The 25,883-nt window shown below is 40.9% G+C and overlaps 1 protein-coding gene across 3 annotated transcripts; it reads right to left on the bottom strand.

Moving 5' to 3' along the window:
- Positions 1-557: 557 nt before the first annotated feature.
- dlat (dihydrolipoamide S-acetyltransferase (E2 component of pyruvate dehydrogenase complex)) lies at positions 558-24,512 on the bottom strand. Of its 3 annotated transcripts, none has more exons than XM_034178428.1 (15): positions 24,097-24,512; positions 22,641-22,742; positions 22,442-22,566; positions 22,088-22,167; positions 22,002-22,054; positions 17,753-17,879; positions 17,324-17,499; positions 17,040-17,187; positions 16,840-16,904; positions 9,511-9,612; positions 5,695-5,802; positions 5,438-5,556; positions 2,403-2,565; positions 2,138-2,274; positions 558-1,505 (listed from the first exon to the last, which is right to left on the bottom strand). In XM_034178428.1, the coding sequence occupies exons 1-15, from the start codon at positions 24,337-24,339 to the stop codon at positions 1,376-1,378; spliced, it is 1,878 nt and encodes a 625-aa protein (XP_034034319.1). In that variant the 5' UTR covers positions 24,340-24,512; the 3' UTR covers positions 558-1,375. The 3 variants fall into 3 exon arrangements, with proteins under 3 accessions (XP_034034319.1, XP_034034318.1, XP_034034317.1); XM_034178427.1 differs by having other exon boundaries at positions 22,002-22,060; positions 22,091-22,167; XM_034178426.1 differs by having other exon boundaries at positions 22,002-22,167.
- Between the last annotated feature and the right edge of the window lie 1,371 nt (positions 24,513-25,883).

Genomic DNA, 25,883 nt, shown 5'->3' with positions numbered 1-25,883 from the left:
TGCACCACATATGTCCAATAAGAAACTTGTTTTCTGAGGACCAAAGTCACAAAACTGGTGGGAAACCATCACATAGCTTAAGGTGTACGTTTGAGCCAAACGAAACCGGGCTGTCAGTGTAAAAATGTTCAAAGAATAGTTCTTGACATTCATCTGATGATGAGTGTGTCGGTATGACTTGTGGGCTAAACAAGTGCTGTTCTGGCTTTCTGGTGGATTTGCATGAAATTTTGTCCTCAGCGGTTTGAACTGTCAGCTGCCTGCCAAGACCGAGACTGATCAAAATGCATCAGTGTGCTACAGTAGTCACAAACTAACAGACTGTTTTCCATACACCATCTTTACTGTGCGTAAGACAGTTGTAGTGTTAATTTACGCTGCAGCATGTCACTTTCTGAAAGAAAAAAAAAATGCTGAGGATTCTAGTTAAAGGGACATTCCAGAATAATTGTTCAAATGCAAAACAGTGCCCAAAAAATCTGAATTTATGCAAATGTTTAGATTTGTCCATAATATTTGTGATTTCCTAGTGCATTAAAAAAGACCCAAACCAAAGAGTCTTTGGCACAAAGTTAACTTTTCCCACTTTATTCAATTAAGTCAAATCCAGCACCAGGGTTGTGCATTTGAGAGATGAGAGACAGAATATTTTATATGTGATAACTCAGTCCAGAAGAGAAACATCTGATGAAGAGAGAGAATTGGTGAGACTGTTCAGCATCTTCTGTAACAGCTTCAATTTTGTTCTGGACCACTTTATATTATCAAAGGTGAAGCTGCCAGCTCACCTTCATCTGTACAGTACTATGTTCAACTCACACACTTAAGTATTGAAGAAAAACAAATAACACCTGGAGGTACCCAGGGTTATTCTTTTCAATACTTCAAAGCTGAGATTCGTCTTTCTGTCTGCAGATGTTCTTTCAGCCACAATACAAAAACCCAAAACTCTTCACCTAAATGACTGGAAGCTACAAAGAGATTCCTGTCAAGTTTATGTAATTCAAACAAAAATTACAGGTAAAACGTGAACAGACCTGCACGTTTCTGGATAAAGCTGCTAGTTTGAGAACATAATGTTACACTTCCATTTGTATAAAATGTTTTAGTGAAATTTGGCCACTCTATTCTAGGACAAATCTGACCTAATTCTGGTCTTGTGAGCCGAGGCACCAATAAATAAAATAAAACCAAGAGGAGAGAAGGACAGTAAAGAGAAACCATGAGACAGAAAGGTCAAGCGGAGTGAGTTCTCCCTCTTCCCCTTCAGTGAGACCCGCCAATCACAGGAGGATCGGGACCAGTTTCCACCAATTGGATCACTTCAGTGAGAGGCCTCAGGCTGTGGCCTGCAGTATGAAGCACTATTGTCCAATCACAAGAGCATCGTGACAGGTTTCTCCAGGAACTTGCGGAACTCTGCGAGCCACTGCGCGCCGACCGCCCCGTCCACTACCCGGTGGTCACAGCTGAGCGTCACCGACATCATACTGGCTACGTCAAACCTGTCAGAAACAGACACGGGGTGCATTAGTGCTTCAAAAATCTGAAACTAAGTGATGTGCAACATGTTACAGCAGATTATTATCGGGCTGCTCGGTTGGCTACTGAAGCTTTTAAAAAGAGTTGGTAAAAGATTTCCAAATGCATGAGTACCAAATCACTGAAGCGGTAGGCTTAAAAAAAAATACAGACGAGTGTTACGAGCACAGCTGCTTTAAATCCTTTAAAGTGCCACTGAAGTCGATAATGGCATAAAACACTACACAATGTAAACTGACACCATGAAGATTCTAAACGCAGACTGGCCTAAATAGACAACGAGCAACCCAGGTATGTCTTTTTAAAGCTTTTTCTTTAGGAATCCCAACACAATGCAAATATCTGTAGCCAAAACATTTTAGCCTAAACTCCCACCAATAACAGTAACTGCCTTTGCATACACAACTACAAAAGGTGTGCACTGAAATACATCATGTGGACTGAGCTGTCCATCTTGTTACCGCTGACCTGAGCTTCTGTTAAAGTTGGTTTTTTTTGTTGTTGTTTTGTTTTCTCCTTTTGAATAATACAGTCAATAATGAAACAGCAAAAACCTGACTGGGATGTTTCCACTGTTATAAGTCACAACACTGACCCCTTTTCATTATCAGCAGGTAGCAGCCGTTTCTCTGAAGCGCCGACAGCGAGGATACAGGCCTGAGGAGGGTTGATTATCGCTGAAAAGTTCTTGATTCCAAACATTCCTAGATTAGAGATCGTGAATGTACCTCCCTGTTGGGAGAAAAAAATATTTCTGAATAAAGCTCAATTTACTACTTAAAAAAAAAAAATTTACACACCATCTGCCCAAATCCAAAATCCCACTTTTAAGGGGGGGAAGGAAAGGGAGAAAGTTGTACCTGAAACTCATGTGGCTGCAATTTGCCTTCTCTCGCTTTGGCGGCGAGCACTGACACATCAGAGCAAATGGCAGCCAGTCCTTTTGTGTGAGCATTAAACACTATGGGTGTGATGAGACCACTGGGCGTGCTCACTGCTACGTTCACATCCACCACGTGATTTCTGAAAAGGAGAAAATAAAACAAATAAATAAAATGTAAACAACACTGACAACTGCTCAAGAATCAAGTCCAAGTTCCACTGTTTTGAAGAGAAACAGTTGGAAACAGAAAACTGGCATTTTCCTTCTCAATGGGGTCTGCTCAAGTCCACATGTTTTTCATATTATTAATGAAAACCCAAAGCCAAGAATCACTCAGTTTCAGCTTCACCAACTTCCACACCACCAAGTGTACAGGTGCAAACAATATACTTGGGTATAAGCAAAACTTAATGGGACATATTTACAGTTATGTGAGTGGCTCTTGAAAAAAGAAAAATAATAAACTTCATGACGTTAGGGCTGCAGTACCCAGTGGGAGGTTAAAATTTTGAAATATCACATGCAATTTGGTGCAATCTGGCGTAATTAATAAGCTACATGAGAGCTATTTCTCAGCCCCATTTTAGACAAAAAGCATATTTTCCCATTTTGATAAGATGACAAAACTATAATACACAGTCTGTCACATGGATTAGAATATGGTGTTATTATTAATTGATAAAACCACATATTCACATTGGACTGTTACTGTTTTCTCTCTACATTTGATTACATCTAAACATTTACTTCAACAATTTGTGCTTTTATATCGACTGATAGTGTCTTAAACTAAAATAAAATTGATACAAGTAAAGCTGCATCTACTGTTCATTAAGTCATCAATATCACTTTTAGTTCTCAGGAACAATGATCTGGGGTTTAAATTTGACACTCATTCACTTCTAGAAATGGGAAATGCAATAAAACAGATTCTTCCATCCAGTGCTGATGTCAGCATTTCTGGCATACTGACAACTTACAATTGTATGCAAAAGTTTGGGCACCCCTGATAATTTTCATGATTTTCCTTTATAAATCATTGGTTGTCTGGATCAGAAATTTCACTTAAATATATCATATAGCAGACAAACACACTGCCTTACCAAGAGTGTTAGCTTATCCGTATAAAGGAGGATTTAAAAAAAAAAGTCAGCGTTTTGGTCAAACCAGCTCTATTTGAATTTATTCCTGATGAACTTTAAATTATCTCCAGCACTAATCATGAGCAATTAGTGCGCTGTCACAAATAACCCCTTTGCCCTTCCCCTTCCCTCTTCCCCTCCGTTTTGCGCGGGCACAAGAGACAGAGGGGTGTCTCAATTCTCTTTTTGGAGCGAGGTGGAGGGGTAGGCGGAGGGCTTCAAACCCCTCCAAACAGAGTGCATCTGGACGCACACTCCGTTTGGAGCGGTAGGAGGAGCTTACCGCTGTCTCCAAAGAAACAAACATGACGCAGAAAGAGCCGCACAGATGAAAGCGGCTTTCATTACAAATTACGCTGTTTAGAAAGTTATAACTTGCCAAAAAACTTTACAGGCAGTTGTCTATGACAGCAACATGTATGCTGCTGGATGCATGTTGCGTATATTGTCGTTCTGAAGAATATCGTAACTTCGCTCGTGCGCTGAGGCGTTATAATGCATATACACACGAACGCTACGATAAGACACTTTTATATCTCACAATGGAGAAAATCATGGTAAAGGATAAGCACGTTAATTTGTATGTGCATAAATCTTTGGATAATAGTGACCCCTGCTGTTGGATTTGAAGGTCTGTAACGCCTGTGTATTTAGTAAACAAACAGGGAGCCCTGAGCACACTCGTCTCCTAATAAGCTTTCAGGCAGAAAATGAGACGTTTCATCAGTGGGAGTAAGTTGGAAAATATATACACACACATGTATATGTGTAACACATAACCTGACGTCCTAATAGACTGATATTATTTGCAAGGAAATTTCTAAAGGAAATAGAGCTGGATGCAAAAATATGGGAGAATTTGAAAAAGAAATACAAGGTTAACAGAACTAGATGCAGCCCATAACATACATACAGGTGCTGGTCATATAATTAGAATATCATGAAAAAGTGGATTTATTTCAGTAATTCCATTCAAAAAGTGAAACTTGTATACATTCATTGCACACACTTATATATTTCAAGTGTTTATTTATTTTAATTAACTAATTAATTAATTAATGATTAATCATTAACAATATTAATTATTACTATTATTAATTAGTAGTATTAACATTCAGCAATTAATAATTAATTAATTAATTAATAATAATTATTATTATTAGAAATTACTAATTCATTAAATTAATTATTAATACCACAAAATTCTCTGACATGATTGCGATGCGTCGAAGAAATCTGTGACTTCTTCTATTTCTTTGCATTTACGCAGAAAGGTGAGAAAACAAAAAGAGCAAACAGGCTACTGCAACAATTTTGCACTTCGGTTGCCATGTTGACAAACAGCGAAGACGGCAGTTTAAGACGGGCAGGTTTTTTTTCCCCCCTAAGGTGGAGGGGGTGTCTCAATTCATAGGGCTAGAGGCATACCCCTTCGCCTTACCCCTTGTTTTAAAGGAGTAGGCGTAGGAGTAGGGCCAAGGGGAAGGGGAAGGGGTATAAAAGAGAACTGAGATTGGGCCTTACTCTACATAAGATTGATTGTGTGAGAATATACCAGAATCAGGTGTGCTGAAATGATTATAGACATCCAAATTAATGGATATTTGGACATATTTTTCAGATGCATTGTTAAAATAAATATTTCTGGCCTGGTGGAGGTTCTTGTTGGCCTGGTGCGCTGCCAGGCCTATAATACTGTAGGAGAAACACTGCTACAAAACTCTGGTCTTCTGAAGATGGACAGATGGTAAGTTAAAGTCTCCGGACTATGACAATCCATAAGAAAAGACACCACGTAAGTAACCTTTCAGTCTTGTAGCAACCCAACATTTCTGTGTTTGAATGTGCAAGTCTGTGTGTGTTTACTCACTGACGGATTACAGTATCCATCCAGGAGGAGTTGCACTCAGGAACCTTGAGACAGGCCAAAGCGCTGGCTTTGATGATGAAGTCATTCACACTCAGCTTTATATTCTGGGCTTTCACCTCCTGTACAGAGGAGGTGGGGGATTATGATGGAAACACGTGACAAAAATACAGACTGTAACATGACTAGTTTAAAAAAAAAAAAAAAAAAAAGGTTTCTCATCACAGTCACATTAATTCTGTTTTTGAGGATAAACTCACAGCATTAAGTTCTTTGCGAAGCTCTAGCACTTGGTCCATGTTGACATCTACAGAGAGATAATAGTGTGGGATGGTTTGCTTTGACTGCATCAATCTCTGAGCAATGACCTGCAGGACAAAAGAATATATGCATTTCCAATTAGATCCCAAATTCAACCTGGAAGGAATAAGGTACATACAGATGAGGACAAAATTATTAGCCCCCTCCCCCCAACCTGTATGCAATTGAACATTTTCCTCAAAATTTTCCAAAATGCTTTTTAACAGCTTTTCTAAACATCCTAGTTACCTCCACCAACAAAGTTGGAGGAGCTTATGTTTTCAGTCCCGTTTGTTTGTAAACAGCCTGGAGCCCACAGTTTTTCATATATCCTTATGAAACTTTTACTGATGATTCAAATCCCGATAGGCAAGAAGTGATACAATTTTCAAGGCCATAGGTCAAATGGCAAAGTGAGAAAAAATCTTGGAAGAATCCCTATCCTTTAACATTAAATGAATTTTCAAACATTCATAACTCTGTCAAAAAAGATCAAATTTCTTTCAAATTTGAGGGCATTATGTAGGATGGTATCTTATATCGACTGACAAAATTTGATCTGGATCTGATCCAGATGACAGATTTTGTGGCCATTTAAATTTAACATTGAAAACCCCATTTAATGTATATTTTACATTATATCTTAATGAAATGTGCCCCAATCACACACACATTTGAAAGTGAGGTGCATACTGGCACTCATTATCACAAGTTTGATCCATATCTGATCTGGATTGTGGATTTTGGGGACATCTGAATTTAATATTGGAAAGAAAGCCCATTTGGTGTACATTTTGTATTACAACCCCTGGCAAAAATTATGGAATCACTGGCCTCGGAGGATGTTCATTCAGTTGTTTAATTTTGAAGAAAAAAAGCAGATCACAGACATGACACAAAACTAAAGTAATTTCAAATGGCAACTTTCTGGCTTTAAGAAACACTATAAGAAATCAGGAAAAAAAATTGTGGCAGTCAGTAACGGTAAAGCAGAGGGAAAAAAAATACGGAATCACTCAATTCTGAGGAAAAAATTATGGAATCATGAAAAACAAAAGAACGCTCCAACACATCACTAGTATTTTGTTGCACCACCTCTGGCTTTTATAACAGCTTGCAGTCTCTGAGGCATGGACTTAATGAGTGACAAACAGTACTCTTCATCAATCTGGCTCCAACGTTCTCTGATTGCTGTTGCCAGATCAGCTTTGCAGGTTGGAGCCTTGTCATGGACCATTTTCTTCAACTTCCACCAAAGATTTTCAATTGGATTAAGATCTGGACTATTTGCAGGCCATGACATTGACCCTATGTGTCTTTTTGCAAGGAATGTTTTCACAGTTTTTGCTCTATGCCAAGATGCATTATCATCTTGAAAAATGATTTCATCATCCCCAAACATCCTTTCAATTGATGGGATAAGAAAAGAGTCCAAAATATCAACGTAAACTTGTGCATTTATGGATGATGTAATGACAGCCATCTCCCCAGTGCCTTTACCTGACATGCAGCCCCATATCATCAGTGACTGTGGAAATTTACATGTTCTCTTCAGGCAGTCATCTTTATAAATCTCATTGGAACGGCACCAAACAAAAGTTCCAGCATCATCACCTTGCCCAATGCAGATTTGAGATTCATCACTGAATATGACTTTCATCCACAGTCCACGATTGCTTTTCCTTAGCCCATTGTAACCTTGTTTTTTTCTGTTTAGGTGTTAATGATGGCTTTCGTTTAGCTTTTCTGTATGTAAATCCCATTTCCTTTAGGAGGTTTCTTACAGTTCGGTCACAGACGTTGACTCCAGTTTCCTCCCATTCGTTCCTCATTTGTTTTGTTGTGCATTTTCGATTTTTGAGACATATTGCTTTAAGTTTTCTGTCTTGACGCTTTGATGTCTTCCTTGGTCTACCAGTATGTTTGCCTTTAACAACCTTCCCATGTTGTTTGTATTTGGTCCAGAGTTTAGACACAGCTGACTGTGAACAACCAACATCTTTTGCAACATTGCATGATGATTTACCCTCTTTTAAGAGTTTGATAATCCTCTCCTTTGTTTCAATTGACATCTCTCGTATTGGAGCCATGATTCATGTCAGTCCACTTGGTGCAAGAGCTCTCCAAGGTGTGATCACTCCTTTTTAGATGCAGACTAACGAGCAGATCTGATTTGATGCAGGTGTTAGTTTTGGGGATGAAAATTTACAGGGTGATTCCATAATTTATTCCTCAGAATTGAGTGAGTCCATATTTTTTTCCCCTCTGCTTGGTCTAAAAAAGTAACCGTTACTGACTGCCACAATTATTTTTCTTGATTTCTTAGTGTTTCTTAAAGCCAGAAAGTTGCCATTTGAAATGACTTTAATTTTGTGTCATGTCTGTGATCTGCTTTTTTCTACAAAATTAAACAACTGAATGAACATCCTCCGAGGCCGGTGATTCCATAATTTTTGCCAGGGGTCGTATATCTCAATCAAAAGTGCCTCAACCACTCTCATTTGTGACAATGAAGTGCAAATGGGCACTCTCAATGAATAGACTAAGTTTGATCCACATGTGATCCGTATTGTGGATTTAGCAGATATTTGAGTCTTTTTAACACTGCAAAGCCCTTTTGATCTATATTTTGTATTATATTTTAGCTTATGAAAAGCCACTTATAACAGGACTTTGACAATGAAAATATATTTTCAAGGTAAAAATTTGTGGAATTGGAAACTAGTGTTGGCGGAGGTTTGCGTTCTACGAGCGCTGTACTCTAGTTTTATTTTGGATGCTTACATTATTTTACTTTGCACATAGAAAATAATTATTTCACAAAAAACAAAAACTAGCAGGGTCAAAATTATTATCCCTTTGTTGCTAAGAGTCAATTGTGTGTCCTTTGGACACACTTCCAGTCTGCATAATCTTTCTCCGTGTTGTCTGTAGCATACTTCAGTCTGACTTGAAGGTATCTCTTCTGCAGAAGTGCAATTTTTGTTCGTCTGGAACCTTGCAGTCCATTCCTGCCCAGGGCTCTGGTGATCGTATTCTTTGAGACCACAATTCCTGACTTGGCTATGTCATTTATTACTGTCTTGGCAGTTGGTCTGAGGTCTTTAGACACATCCCTCACTAGATTTCTTTTCAGAGTTTTTTCAGTCTTTCCCTTCCTACCTCTGCCAGGCCTTTTCTGTACTGTGTGGCTCTTTGAATTTTTTGATGATACTTTTCACTCCAGATCTTGGCACTTGGAAATGATACGATAACTCCTTCTCCTGCTTTATGAGCATAAAAACAAACAAACAAACAACAAAAAAACATTCTAAACTGATTTCTTTTGATGCTTTCTCAAGTGACAGCTCAAGACTGAAGTTTTTATACTGTGTACACTGGAAGACAACCCCCAGGTTTAACTTGATTTTACAAGCTATAAGCATTACAAACTTAAAGCACATCATTGCACAATAGTGGTTTGTGCTATGGTTCGACAAGAAGGTCAGTTCTAAAGGGGGCTAATAATGTTGACCCTGGCAGTTTTTGGTTTTTGTGAAAACATTTTGTTTCTGTGTGCAAAGAAAAACAATGTGAGCATCCAAACTAAAACTAGGATGTTGCAAAATGCTGTGTTGATACGGGGGCTAATGATTTTGTTCTCATCTGTGTGGCAAGTCTGTTTTGCAAATTTTGCAGTGCATCTGTCTGAAGCACAGCATAGGGAAGCACTGCACAAACATAATGTTACAAACAATAAAAACCTGCCGCTGTGTGCGGGTGTGTGTTTTTCTCACCTTGCGAATGTTGTTAATTGGGATGTCAGTGAATGTCCCAGCTGGTGCAGCAGGAGCTGCGCGAGCAGCTGGAGCAGAGACTGCAGCAGCAGCAGGTACAGCCTTCCAAAGGAAATTATTTGATGTTAAATTTAAATGCAGTCGTACATAGGGATGGGTATTGATAAGATTTTATCGATATCGATGCCACTGATCCGATTCCTTATTGATTCCCTTATCGATACCTCTTGTGAATTTTGTACTAAAAGTAGGCTTTACAGGTTTTCTATGTATTTCATTGAGTCTTAAAGTAAATAAATATGAAATTGGTCACTGTCTCCTTGATCTCTGGACATAAAAATAAACAAAATGGTGTTTCGCTTTGAAGTTATTCATTCTGACTGGACTCTGTCGTTCTAACTTGACTCGGCAGAGAGCCGTGCAGCGTTTGGAGCTGTGTGAACAGAACGGAGGACGATTCTCGTTTCTTTCTCCCAACAAGACAGGAGTCCCAGTTAGTAACCTTAATCCGTACAAAAGTGACTCACGATTTCACATATTCAGGGATGAAAGTGGTGAAAAACAAAAAAAAGCTGAAACCAAAATTACCCCCCAACACCACCCGCACGAAAATGTTTGAATTCTAGAAGCTCTGAAATGTAATCTGGGACTATTCCAGACAATAAACTGCAGTGAGTGCAGCATCCATTTACGTGAGGAAAAAAAAAAAAAAAACTTTCCTTATTCAAATTCACTCCAGTAGTATTCTGCTCTTACTAGGATGCAGCAGTTTTCTAGTTTGGCAGATAGTTCTGGAGGAAATCACAGAAGAAATTAACACATTGAAAATATGGTTTGACCGAAACAAACTGTCATTAAACTTAAATAAGACAGGGATGAAGTGGAGGTGTGAGAGTCACTAGGTGTTCACAGGAAACACATTTATTTCTGTATTTATGTATGTATGTATGTATGTATTTATTTATTTATTTATTTATTTATGTTCATTGTTAGTTGCTTTTATATTTTCTGTTGTGTTTCTATTCAGGTTCTTTTTGTCTCTTTCTCTAAAATTATATATAATAATCATTAGATTATTAATATATAAACAAAAAAATTTAAGAAATATTACAATTTGAAAACAAATGCACCCGAACGTGATGACAGCTGCAACTGCTTAATGCTAACTTTTAACATTGAAAATGCCATAGACATGCTAATGCGTTAGCATCACCCCCGTTTTTAAGTTATAAAATACATCTATCAACTGTTTCAGAAGACCATAACAGGTCAGTTTAACATAGAAAAGGTAAATAATACTCACAGACGTATGCTCTTTAGGGTTTTAGCGGGGGAAAATTAAGCGAAGGAAAGAAAGAATAAATGAAGCAATAGATCGAAGCATTGCTTCAATCTGTGAACCACTGCTTCGATTGGTTCAAGGTTCAACGCAAAGCCGCGCTGCAGAAAAGTTGATTACGGACCCGCTGCAGGGTCTGTAATCAATGTAGAGAAATTATAATTTTCCTGACAAACACTCCCCAAAACAACGGCCACTCTGAAGGACCGATAACAGAATCGTTAAGCACAAAGCTTATTGATGTCGGTGGATCGAATCATTTCTTAACGATACCCGAAAGGAACCGGTTCTCGATACCCATCCCTAGTCATACAACATATTTACTTGTCCTGACAACAAACAAAAACATGAGGATGTTCCAAGCACAATTAAATAATGACAGAACCTTGAAATTCCAGCACATAAAACGATTAACAAGCTTTGCGATGCTACGTTTGCAGTAAAGGAAACAGATATATTTTGCTTACGACAGTCCTTTGAAAAATGTAAAAAATAAAAATAAAAAATTGACATTTTATAAAATGACATATAGCTAAAGTGATCATTTGTTGGTGTATGATGGCAAAAATACGGAAATGTCTGTCTGAAAAGCACACGGATGCACAGCATCAAGTGAGGGTGGATGAGCTCCAACCAATACGGAGACACTTTGCAAAAGCTGGGTGGACACTTGAAGTGAGTTAGTCCTGGAAAAGGTGCAATTCTTTATGGACCTGTCACACTTTGACCATTTAGCTAGCATTTGCAGACTTATGAAAAGTTGGCGAATACGCTGGCTACGTCGAATAAGTTATGCAGCTGTCACACCATGATGATTTAGGCAGACTATGCCGATGGACAGCCCCATTTCCAACGAGTGGTCCGGGTCGGTATGTTTAAGTCTAACCTGGCTTGTGTTTCCACCGGCAGAGTACTCTTTTGTTTGGTAAGCAAAGCATGCACATGTTGACATGTACGTCATCGAGTGCACGTAGGCTGTCACGCGGGCTCAGCTATTCCACACAGAGGCCAAACAGAGTAACTGAACATTTTTTTTTTTGTCTTGGTGGAGCATGGGATTTATTTACATCGCGTGCAGAATGCTGAGGAGTCAACTGATTCCACTCTTCAGCTTTTGTTACTGACATGAATGAATGAGGCGCTGTGAGTCTTTCAACTTTTTAAATACAGTATTTTCCAGAGTATAATGGGCCTTTCACACTGCAAGAGTCGGATGCAGCAGACAACGCCTCTCAACGCATCGTATCGGATGCGGCAAGGGGGACAGCGATTTCTACATCACACTGACTTTTTAATAAAGCTATAGCTTTTTTGTTACTTCTGAGACCACAAAAAAAACTCAACTTTAACTTTTTTTTCTGTTTTTTTCGTTGGGTTTTTTTGTTGTTCGTTTTGTTTTGTTTTTTTAACTGTTTAGTGTTTCTTTATATTTTAAGATTTTTTTTTTAGTTGTCCCACAATCAGGAACATTTGCTGTGCAGACAACCTAAATACAGATGCACTCCAAAAACTTCTAGTAATGAGCTGAACATGATGAAGTCCAGTCAGAAGAAAACTTCTCTGCTGTTCAAAATGAGAGAAAAGTGTCTTCAACAACAACACCAGAAGAGGTCAAAGCTGCAGAAGAGACCTTCATCTGGTTAAATGTCCCGAGAGTTCAGCAATAAACACCTGCATCTACGTTTCTAAATAAAACAAAGGGCCTTTAAACAGCAACTATTTTATTATTTTTTAAAAAGCTGTTTCATTTTATATTTTAACATGAAATGAATGGATCATTAAAAATGTCCATGAAGTCAAAGGTAAGTCAAAAGACATTTGCACAGGTAGAAGCCTGTCCCTATTGTGCACAATTTTAAAACATTCATAATCACTAGTCAAATTCATATTTTAGAAATTACTTTGTCCTGTTCACAACATTAAAGGCAATCACATATTATGATGTAATTACAAGCTGAAATGAGTCACTTAAAAAAAAAATAATTTCATGATGGGTTGATGAGATCCGTCCAGAAATGCTGAAGGTTCTGGGTGTGGAGGGATTGTCTTGGATGAGACATTGCGTTGAGGTCTGGGACAGTGCCTAAGGAGTGGCAAACTGGGGTGGTGGTCCACATATCTAAGAAGGGGGACCAGAGGGTGTGTGCCAACTACAGGGGCATCACACTACTCAGCCTCCCTGGTAAAGTCTACTCCAGGGTGCTGGAAACGAGGTTTCGGCCGATAGCCAAACCTCTGATTGAAGAGGAACAATGCGGGTTCCGTCCTGGTCGTGGAACAACCGCCCAGCTCTTTACTCTCACAAGGATCCTGGAGGGGGCCTGGGAGTATGCCCACCCAGTCTACATGTGTTTTGTGGACTTGGAGAAGGCGTATGATCGGTTACCCTGGGAGATACTGTAGGAGGTGCTGTGGGAGTATGGAGTGAAGGGGTCCCTTCTCCGGGCCATCCAATCTCTGTACTCGCAAAGCGAGAGCTGTGTTCGGGTGCTCGGCAGTAAGTCGGACTCGTTTTCGGTGGAGGTTGCCTCCGCCAGGGTTGCGCACTGTCACCAATCCTGTTTGTGATATTCATGGACAGGATATCAAGGTGTACTTGGGGGGAGGAGGGTTTCCGGTTTGGTGGGCTCAGGGTCTCATCACTGCTTTTTGCAGATGATGTGGTCCTGTTGGCTTCATCAGCTGGGGACCTCCAACACTCACTGGATCTGTTTGCAGCCAAGTGTAAAGCGTCTGGGATGAGGAACAGCACCTCTAAATCTGAGGCTATGGGTCTCAGCAGGAAACTGATGGATTGCCGTAGGGAATACGGCCTTGCCCCAAGTGAAGGAGTTCAAGTACCTCGGGGCCTTGTTCATGAGTGAGGGGACGATGGAGCATGAGACTGGCCGGAGAATCGGTGCAGCAGGGGAGGTATTGCATTCACTCTACCGTACTGTTGTGATGAAAAGGGAGCTGACCCAAGCTGACCCAAAAGGCGAAGTTCTCGATCTACTGGTCAAGCTTCGTTCCTACTCTCACCTATGGTCATGAGTATTGGGTCATGACCAAAAGAACTAGATCGCGGGTACAAGCGGCCGAAATGGGCTTCCTCAGGAGGGTGGCTGGTGTCTCCCTTAGAGACAGGGTGAGAAATTCGGTCATCCGTGGGGAGCTCGGAGTAGAGTCGCTGCTCAATCACGTTGAAAGGAGCCAGCTGAGGTGGTTCGGGCATCTGGTAAGGATGCCTCCTGGGCACCTCCCTAGGGAGGTGTTCCAGGCATGTCCATCTGGGAGGAGACCCCGGGGAAGCTACGTCACAGCGCACAGCATCAAAAGTTGGATTGAGTTAAACTTTGACAGCGGCAGCTTGACAACAAGCGGCAATGCGTGCTCCCGGCGAAGCATCACTTTAGCTCAGCTTTTTAGAGCGATCCGCGACATCTAACACCCTCGACTGTTGCAGTGTGAAAGGCCCATAAGTTTCACCAGATTGTAAGTTGCACCGTTTTCTGTGTTATGAGCTCTTTAATTTGGGATTTTTTTTATCGTTGTAGTTTATTACTGGCATTTATTCTTTTATTACTGGAGTTTATTTTGTTTAGTGCTTTAATTCTTTGGAAAGTTCTATGTGAACAGTCATAATTGCTATTATTAATAACAATCTTGTGAATTTTCAGTATAAACGTCGCACTGGTGTATAAGTCGCAGAGCCTCCCAAACTAGTAAAAAAAAAATTGCGATTTACACTGCCGAAAATACGATAAGTTAATTTTATTGTTGTGGGATAAACCACCAACATTCTCTTGTTCAGGCTGAGAAATGCACTGGGAGCAGACAAACACAGAGGAACTTGTTGCATTTGCTCTACCGTACTGTTGTAACAAAAACAGAGTTAAGCCAAAAGGCGAAGCTCTCGATCTACTGGTCAATCTTTGTTGCTACTCTCACCTATGGTCATGAGGGTTCGGCCATGACCAAAAGAACTAGATCGCGGGTACAAGCAGCAGAAATGGGTTTCCTCAGGATGGTGGCTAGTGTCTCCCTTAAGCCCCCGTCACACATAGCAAGAATGTGCAAGAACCAACCCGACACAGCAAATATTGCCATAATCGGACGCAGTTGGGAGGGAAAGAAGCGTGGTCAGCAGTGTCAGAACACATGCACATTACCTCATTCACACCTGCACGATGGCATCCAAAGCATATGTAGACAACAGGTATATGACACAGACTGCCGTCAGACATCCATAAAAGGCGCTGCAGACTGCCCGATGTCCAAATGTCTGGATTGCAAAAGGGACAGGAGTGGGAGGAAGCGCTGTGTTCCCCCCTTTGCACAGTCCCTGCCGGTACTGAACATCACAGTACAAACAATGTATGGACTGGACTCACGCCATATGTGTTCAAGCCAGTATGGTGCGGTCACTCACTCACTCATGCAATCACATCTGCGCTCATTCTGGCTATGTGTGATGGGGTATTAGAGATAAGGTGAGAAGCTCGGTCATCCATGAGGGGCTCCAAGTTGCGCCGTTGCTCCTTTGCGTTGAGCTAACTGAGGTGTTTCGGGCATCTGGTAAGGATGCCCCCTGGGTGGCTCCTTAGGGAGGTGTTCCAGGCATGTCCATCTGGGAAGAGACCCCAGGGAAGACCCAGGACTAGGTGGAGAGATTATACACACTGGCCTGGGAATGTCTTGGGATTACCCAGTCAGAAGTGGTTAATGTGGCCTGGGAAAGGGAAGTGTGGAGTCCCCTGCTGGAGCTGTTGCCCCCACAACCCAATCCCAGATAAGCGGTTGAAGATGAATGATGAGTGTATATGCGATTCTTGTGTGTATCTTGCTCGTTATTGAAATAATTGCACAGAAGGCAGAACTTGTAAGCCGACCCTCGTATATTTGGACACTGGCTAGTTCTTAAAGTTCTCTATCACAGCATATGAGAATTGAAATGTGAGCACATTGGTAAATGTTCTGTCTATGTTACCGTATAACTAGTGGTGCAACCAATGTAAGGCCTGGTTCACACGGCAGGATAATTAGGCCGATACCCGACAATCTTAAGGATGCCCCGACAATCGTGATGACGCTAAAGATAATCTTATCAGATATTCCTGCCATGTGTGGTGTGTTAAGAGCGCTCTGATCTGCTTGGAAGGACGTTAGGAGCGCTCTGATCGCAAATCTGGGATATTCAACATGTTGGATTTTTTTGGCCCGATATCACAGCGTGTGTTGTGTCCTCTGACCAAAACGACCATGCAGCCTGCTGAATGTGACGTGCAGCCAATCAGAAAGCGAAGTGACGGACGCATGGAGTGGAAAATGAAATCAAAACAGCTGTTCTGACTTACCAGAAAGTCTGGTGGTCGCGTTACTCCACTCCTTTAAAGAACGCCTTTTCTTTTTCTTTTTGTATCGTTTTTGCCCTGTTTTAAATAGTCCACAAAGTATCTCCATTTGTTTAGTCTGAAGTCACGTTTAATCACAAGAGATTTTGCGAGATTTCCTGTCTGACCTGGGAATGTTCGTGTGTAAAATCTGTTCGTGTGTGCTGTTGTTATCCTTGCCGTGTGGCTAAACACCACACACTGTACGACCAAAACTGTCAGATCTATGATTTTTTTTAGCTTCACGTGTGTGGACTCTCAGGTTTTGGAAACCTAAAGATAATTTTAAAATCCTGTTGTGTGAACCAGGCTTACGTTGAACTATGCACAATTTCTCAAATTACATCCATAGAAGCCTATAACCTATTCAGAATTGACTCTGTGTTTTTGTGGCTTCCTCCACTAGTCTCCTTCTTGCACGGTCCCTCAGATTTGAGAACTGTCCCCTCTTGACAAATTCACCACAGAGAACCATACGGTTTGTATTTCTTAACTGATGTATCATTCCCTGACTTGTCCAAAGAAAATAGTCTGTAAAAGTAATTTGTAATAAATGCATATTTTTATATACATGACTGTGTCACAGTTATGCATAAAAAGAGTGGGTTTTTCTCTTACAGGTGCTGCTTTAGGAACAAAGCTCTCAATATCTTTCCTGGTGACACGCCCATCAGGACCAGAGCCTAAAAAAAAAAAAAAAAAACAACTTCATTTATTGCTTTGTCTAATTACACATTTCGCTGTTACAATATTTCTGAAAGCCTTTGCATTTGACGAAAACACATCTTTCCCTGGCTATTTGAGTGTGGATTACTTACCGCTGACCTGTGTCAGGTCAATTCCTTTCTCAGCAGCAAGCTTTTTGGCAAGCGGGCTGGCAAACACGCGCCCCTGCCTGGGCGTTGCTGGGGCAGCAGATGCCGGAGCAGGAGTAGGACTGGGTACTGTTGGAGCTGGTGCTGCAGTCTGGAACATAAACACACAGAAATCAGTTCATATCTTTATCAACAAGCCCCAAGCAGAGAGACAGAGAGAGAGAGAGATTCAGAAGAACCTCTCACAATGTACACTTAAATGGGAAAATAAATCTTTGTGTGTTTACCGGTGCTGGTGGGGGCATGGTCACCTCTGCCACTCCTGTCTCCACATAATCCTTAAAGGCACTGATGTCACTTTCCTTCTCCACAATAATGCAGAGTGGTGTCCCCAGTGGAACGTCCCGTGTACCCTCTGGCACCAGGATCTTTGCCAAGTATCCTTCTTCCTGCACTTCAAAGCCTTGAAATAAATTAAAAGAATAACCTGAGTATTGTTGCCTTCACTATTCAAGCTACAACACAATTTTAAGCATATATAAAAATGCATCATTCCTCAAAATATGACAATTATTTCAAGTAAGGCACACCCAGAACAATCAGCCCGAGTACAGTTCCACATGGATTACTGCAACTGCCATTCAAAAAACAAACAAAATAACAACAACAAAAAACAGCACTGGAAAGATTTCATAATCTTCTCTGTCTAGGTTTACCAATTGTTGCCTTGTCAGTCTCAATCTCAGCCAGCAAATCTCCTTCACTCAACTTCTCTCCAACTTTTTTCTCCCAGCGTTGCACTGTGCCCATGGTCATGGTAGGAGACAAGGCCGGAAGTGTGATCTGCCACACAGTCAAGTCAGTTGTTAGCATCTACTTCCCATTTTAGCCAAACACATCTTGAATCATCTTCCTCGATAAAACTCAATATTTAAAATGTAAAAGTAGAATCGAGACATTTATTTTGGTTTATGACCTCAATGTTTCCCCTAGTACTGAGCAAACACCACCCACCCCCAAGCCCCCCCACCCAAAAAAAATCACAAGGTGCATTGCGCAGAAAAATGTGATGCGCTAAGAAATGCAAAAGCTAAAGTTAAGTGATGTGCTTGTTATTTATGTAGTCCTGACGCAGTGATACACGGTTTTAAAAAAGAAAACCTAAACAAAACCAAAGCCTGTTTTTCACAGAACACTACACAAGTATTTTTCACATAAAAGAACACAAAAAACTAGGATCACTCAGTTTCAGCTTCATTAACAACATCACTAACTGTATGAGTGAAAACAATGTATCTGGGTATAAGCACGATTCAATGCACATTTACTGTCAGAATTCCTCTGGTCATCACTGACAGTCCTCAGGGTGCATATTGATGCACCCACTTTTTCTTCAAACGTTAACTCCAGACATCAGATAAAGCATGTCCAGACAAAGGAGACAGGGTCTAATGTGACCCTTGTGGTGCCAGTTAGTCGCCCTCATTCATCTGCTGCAGCACAGCAGACCCACAATCTGTGTGATGGTTTGCACCACAAACCATCACTCAGACCACGTTAAGAATCACAGAGATTTATCTTTTTTTAATTACAGTGGATTTCTCAGAACTGACTGTGTTATGAAAAATTAGTTTTTGAATGAAGGGTTTTAATAGCGCAAACAGTGAGAGAGTTCCAGGAAAATAAGGGCGTGTAGTGCACACATGGAGGTGGAGGGGTTTTTTTTATGTCGCCTGACAAATGTTTGACTTTTTTTTTTTAAACTCATCAAAATCTGTGGAATAGATGTCAGATTTAGTGCTGGTTGAAAAGATCAATTCACCGATTTTAAACTGATTCACATTTTAATTCCCACGGATCAATTCATACATCTAAAGATCGAGTTTTATATATATATATATATATATATATACTCAACAAAAATATAAACGCAACACTTTTGGTTTTGCTCCCTTTTTGTATGAGATGAACTCAAAGATCTAAAACTTTTTCCACATACACAATATCACCATTTCCCTCAAATATTGTTCACAAACCAGTCTAAATCTGTGATAGTGAGCACTTCTCCTTTGCTGAGATAATCCATCCCACCTCACAGGTGTGCCATACCAAGATGCTGATTAGACACCATGATTAGTGCACAGGTGTGCCTTAGACTGCCCACAATAAAAGGCCACTCTGAAAGGTGCAGTTTTATCACACAGCACAATGCCACAGATGTTGCAAGATTTGAGGGAGTGTGCAATTGGCATGCTGACAGCAGGAATGTCAACCAGACCTGTTGCTCATGTATTGAATGTTCATTTCTCCACCATAAGCCGTCTCCAAAGGCGATTCAGAGAATTTGGCAGTACATCCAACCAACCTCACAACCGCAGACCACGTGTAACCACACCAGTCCAGGACCTCCACATCCAGCATGTTCACCTCCAAGATCGTCTGAGACCAGCCACTCGGACAGCTGCTGAAACAATCGGTTTGCATAACCAAAGAATTTCTGCACAAACTGTCAGAAACCATCTCAGGGAAGCTCATCTGCATGCTCGTCGTCCTCATCGGGGTCTCGACCTGACTCCAGTTCGTCGTCGCATCCGACTTGAGTGGGCAAATGCTCACATTCGCTGGCGTTTGGCACGTTGAAGAGGTGTTCTCTTCACGGAAGAATCCCGGTTCACACTGTTCAGGGCAGATGGCAGACAGCGTGTGTGGTGTCGTGTGGGTGAGCGGTTTTCTGATGTCAGTGTTGTGGATCGAGTGGCCCATGGTGGCGGTGGGGTTATGGTATGGGCAGGCATCTGTTATGGACGAAGAACACAGGTGCATTTTATTGATGACATTTTGAATGCACAGAGATACCGTGACGAGATCCTGAGGCCCATTGTTGTGCCATACATCCAAGAACATCACCTCATGTTGCAGCAGGATAATGCACGGCCCCATGTTGCAAGGATCTGTACACAATTCTTGGAAGCTGAAAATGTCCCAGTTCTTGCATGGCCGGCATACTCACCGGACATGTCACCCATTGAGCATGTTTGGGATGCTCTGGACCGGCGTATACGACAGCGTGTACCAGTTCCTGCCAATATCCAGCAACTTCGCACAGCCATTGAAGAGGAGTGGACCAACATTCCACAGGCCACAATTGACAACCTGATCAACTCTATGCGAAGGAGATGTGTTGCACTGCATGAGGCAAATGGTGGTCACACCAGATACTGACTGGTATCCCCCCCCCCCCCCAATAAAACAAAACTGCACCTTTCAGAGTGGCCTTTTATTGTGGGCAGTCTAAGGCACACCTGTGCACTAATCATGGTGTCTAATCAGCATCTTGATATGGCACACCTGTGAGGTGGGATGGATTATCTCAGCAAAGGAGAAGTGCTCACTATCACAGATTTAGACTGGTTTGTGAACAATATTTGAGGGAAATGGTGATATTGTGTATGTGGAAAAAGTTTTAGCTCTTTGAGTTCATCTCATACAAAATGGGAGCAAAACCAAAAGTGTTGCGTTTATATTTTTGTTGTGTATATATATATATATATATATAATATGCATTTCTCCCCAGCATTATAACAGCATCTCTGAAAAAAATTATGCTGCAGTTGGGCCGTTACGCTGTTCTCAAGGGAGTGTAACGGGAAAAATTAAATGATCATTTCTCTACAATGATTGTGGACGCGCTGGTTCTGATTTAGAAGCAGTGCATCCACAATTTACTCATCAACCTCTTTCAAAGCCATTTCAAGATACCAATCATGACTATCGGGACTGTTGTTGCAGGCAAGAAAAGGGAATCGTTCGCTGTTTATAATTCACACAGTAGTTTTTCTTTTCTTTTTTTTTCTTTCCTCATAACGTGCCATTTCCGTGGGACCGCGCATGAAGGTTCTCTGGTGTGGACTGTAGGAGAACCTTTCCCATAGCCACATTCTCCTGATGCAAAAGAAAAGTTGTCATACTGCAAGACTCAAGAGAACTTTCCCCCAGTGCTCGCTACGCGGCTATGAGAAAAGTTCTCCTGTAGCGTGACGTGCAGCGAGTAGTGCAGGCGCAAGTTTTGCAGGGGAGACCGGGGCCATTATCTCCAGAAAATTTTAAAATTTATAACTCTCTGAAACACTATTGCCTGCATTTTGAAGGTCAAATTTCGTGAAGTAGTATTAATATGTTGCTTAACTAAACAATCAGATAACAGCTCAAAAAACAGTTTTAAGAACACTAACCCAAATCGATATTGGATCAGAATAATTGATTCTGAATCTTAAGAGTCAGAATCAAATCAATTCTTGAAATTTGAATTGATACCCAGCCCTAGTCAGATTCTGACACCTTCTACTGAAAGCTCTGCCTGCACTGATGCTGACCGCAACGTGAGCCTTTACCATTGTGCTGCAGTCAGGTAACCACTGATCAGATAAAATAATAACAACAAGATTATTACCATGCTGTCAAATCACTACAAAAATAACATAACAAAACAATAACAGCATTGTTTGTGTGAGAGAATACCAGAATCAGAGTGCTCTGAATACATTGAAATGATTACTGACATCCAAATTAATGGATATTTGGTTGTATTTTTTGTCAGCGTTACTATAAGAATATTTCACGCCTGGCGAAAGCCACCAAACACTGGACACTTAATCAAAAATTTATACTACAAATTTATGATTAAAACATTGTAATAATAACTACAAAACATCATAATTTATGTTATGGTTCTGACAAAGTTTTGCTGGACTAGCATGCAGGAAGCACTATTAGAGAAAAGAAAATATCACAAATACTACCACATGACTGTGTTTCTCGAGTGCACAAAGTACAGTCACGCTGTCACATACAGACCATCAGTCTGAGCACACCTGTTGAACTACAGGCGTAGATACAGGAAATACACTGTGAATTACTGCGGCCAACTCACCTGACTGTACTTTGTTTCAATAAAGGTACACTTACCTTCAGATGTGTTGGATAGGAGCTACCCAATGCTGCAGGGGGAGGAGGAGGAGGAGCAGCAGCAGGGGGAGGGGGAGGAGGAGGTGCAGAAGCAGTTGATGATGGAGTAGTATCAGCTTTAACTGAATCCAATGTTACGTCCTTAAATGCTGGGATGAGTTCAGGACTGCCAGTGAAAGAATGCATGCAGACAAAGTGTCACCACACACAATCACATCAAAACTAATACACCAAAAGTCATACAGCAGAACTCCATCTTTACATTTTAAATGAAAGTGCTACCAAGTTGACAACTGACAGCATTTCATATCACTGCCTGAATGGATTCAGGAAGATGTGGATTTCTGAGAAAATCTAAACCTTTTGATTTTCAACTACTCACTTTTTGAAGAAAAAAAAGTGGAAAAAAAAATCAAACAACAACAAAAAAAACAACATACTTGTCAACAGTGATGCAGATTACTGATCCGACACCGACATCTCTGGTTCCCTCAGGAACAAGAATCTTAGCCAAGTAGCACTCTTCCAACATCTCAAAACCTACAGTGGCCTTGTCAGTCTCCACCTATACAAATAATGTAAACTGAGTCCACAATGATGATACTTCCAAGAAATCAACTCAGATGAACAGGTTTTAACCTCAGCTATCAGGTCTCCCTCGCTGATTTTCTCTCCCTCTTTCTTCTCCCAGCGAGCAATTGTTCCTGTCTGCATGGTGGGTGACAGCGCAGGAAGCTGCACCTGTCATTAAAAAAAAAAAAACAATCCCAAGAGTTGAGCATCTAGTGAGACACAACAAACTGCCACAAAAGCCATAATGCAAAATGAATGTATTTAGTTATTACCGTATTACAGATATAGGAAATCTTTCCTGCCACATGCCATCACACTGTATAATAAAAGCTGATCCATCCTTTATCAGTATATTGAGACACCCCATGACATCTGGTGTATACTGCTAATCCATATATCGACTCTAATATACTGTTACTGTACTTTATTACTGCACACTGTACATTATTATTGCACACTTTGTTGTACATATTATATTTTTTCTTTATTTCAAATTTTAATTTTATATATTTTATTTCTATTTTATTCCTTATTTTATTCTACTATTAATAGTGGGAACAAGGGTGCACTGTCTAAGTGTAAATGCTGCTACTGCAAAGAAATTTCCCAGCTTGGGATGAATAAAGTATTTCTATTCTATTCTAGCTATGGAACAAGAGCCAGTGGTTTGTTTTGGGTCATCCCAAGAGTAAAGGTTTGTTTACTTACACTGACCTGGTAATATATTGTGGAACAGTTTACGCTTTTGTATGAAGAAACGTGTCATATTGTTTTTATGGTCTAAATTAAAAGGGTTTGGATGGGGAAAAACTTATTTAAGCATTATTTGTTTTTAAAAAAAAAAAAAAAAACCAAATTGGGGAAAATAACATCAATACAAAACAAGAGAGAAATGCAACAATAAAAACATACAGTAAAAACTATAAAACAATTAAAACGATAGCGTAAGAAGACTGACAAGAGTAAACTCAGCAGACCATGGTTTTACAAAATTATGGTGGAATAAGGGACATCTTAAAGAATCAGTGGTACCGTTACACTGAAATTAAATGGATAATTTCCTAAAATTAGAAAACCAATCCAATGGTTTATGGCCCTGTGATATAAATGTATCAAGTAGCATGTTCTTGATGATCTCACCATTTAGAATATGAAAGAAATCTAGACTGGATATGTTGAACTGGAGATCTAATAGACACAATGATAAATGATAAAAGTTATATGTACAACATTAACCACTGTAGGAATTTGTAGTGCGTTTAACAAATGTGAATGATGGTGCCTTTTACTCAGGCAGTTATATGTATTGTGTTGAATTTGCCATCTCTGATTGATTCTTTAAATGAGAGCTTTAATTAGTGTCCTCTTGGTGATTTTTAACATATGGATTATATGGATTTTGCCGAAATAAATCTAACCAAACCGTACCTCATCATAACAGAGATTCTCGCACAAGCTGCATTTTAAACGGACAGTGTTGAGTTATCTGGTGTTTTAAACTGGGTGTTGCGGGTAACGTCACCTTCTGGTGGGGAGGCAGGCAGTAGAAGCGCGCGCTGTGACGGCCCTGGGAACGCTGGGGACACCGCAGGAAGGTCACTCTATGAGCGAAGCCAGCTCCAGAGCACACGGCCCGGGACGCCGCTCCGTGATGAAGCCGCCGCAGGGAGCGCGACCCCAGCGCGGAGGAGCCGGGCCCGCCAGGGAGGGCGCGCGGACAGGAGAGGCCGGAGGACGACCTGAGCCGCAAAACCACACGAAGCATCTCGCAGCCGTTAAAACACTACACGGGTCTACTGAATTACGTGTCACACTCTCAGCGGCATTTGCCACACGCTACTACCGACAGCCGTCCACTCCTGGTGAGCTCCTCACTTTCCAATGACCTCCTCCGTGCTCCAAAACACACCGCTTTACGGCAGTCCTCCTCAACCAGCCGTCACTTCACGGGAAATGTCGTAAATATTATGGTCCACTTTTAACGCCTGCATACAGAATAAATACGGATATCATCTTAAGCTTAGTCAAACACGGTGAAATATATAAAGTCGGGGATTCCTACTCTGTGTGGTGGCTTCAAATGGAAACTGTTTAGAAGAGGTAGTTGGGCTTTGCTGTAGCAGGGGTGGTGGCCAAGTGGTTTTTGCGCTTGGTGCGGAAGATTCCCGGTTCAAATCCCACCCCTGCCATATTTTTCCATACAATGTGGAGTTGTGTCAGGAAGGGCATCCGGCGTAAAACCTGTGCCAATTCAACATGCAGATCCACTTTGGATTTGCTGTGGCGATCCCGAATATAAGGGACTTACTACTACTAGGTGGGCTTTGCTGCAATTATATCAGACGCCACATGGTGGCAGTAAACTCTCACATATTGTAGGTACAGCGTGTAGGATATTTGCTGACCTGGAGTCAGTTTGGTAGGATTTAATTAGGCACAAATCAATTATTACATGCGCCAAAGACGCAATAAAATCATCGGCGTTTATTTATTTGTCTGTCTGTTTAGCAGGATTACGTCAAAACTACTGCACGGATTTTGACGTAACTTTCACCACAGATGGATATTAAGCCATGGAAGACACAATTACATTTTGGAGGTGCGGATCCGGATTCTGGATCAAGATTTCACTTGAATCTGCATTTAACCAGGTTATTCCCATTGAGATCAAGATCTTTTACAAGGGAGACCTGGACAATTATAAAGTTTCCAATCCATCTAACCTGCTGCCTGCATGTCTTTGGATGTGTGTGTGTGTGTGTGGTGGTGGGGGACGCGCACAAACACGGGGAGAACATGCAAACTCCACACAGAAAGGCCACAGGTGGGAATCAGTCCCATGACCTTCTTGCTGCAAGGCACCAGTGCTTTATGTAGGCTTTGAGGGATTATCAAAACTACTTCACGGATTCTCACCAAATTTTCACAACGTTCAGATATTAGGCCATGGAAGACTCCATTCTATTTTGGAGGTGAAATTTAAATCACATGTAGTTATTGCACAAAGGAAGACCCTGTTAGTGTTGGATGTTGGCAGTGATCCTGATCAATATGCAGGTTCTGCAGCAGAAAGATACATCACAATGTAAAACCAAGATCAGGAAGACACTATATTGTTTCAGCTTGTGAATTAAATGTCAGACTGCAATATCATCAGTCGGACCACTCTGGATCAGTATGCAATTATTGCAGAATCCGGATCCAGGTGAAGTCCAGGTCATGGTGTGAATCACATATCTCTTATTTTGAGTCCTTGTCAACTTGGTGAACATCAGAAATTTCAGATTGCTCTTGTTTTATTTAAAATGT

The sequence above is a fragment of the Thalassophryne amazonica genome, chromosome 9 (assembly GCF_902500255.1).
Source record: "Thalassophryne amazonica chromosome 9, fThaAma1.1, whole genome shotgun sequence".
Lineage (NCBI taxonomy): Eukaryota > Metazoa > Chordata > Actinopteri > Batrachoidiformes > Batrachoididae > Thalassophryne > Thalassophryne amazonica.
The sequence above is the reverse complement of the archived record's forward strand: the minus strand, read 5'-3'. Positions and strand labels throughout refer to the sequence as shown.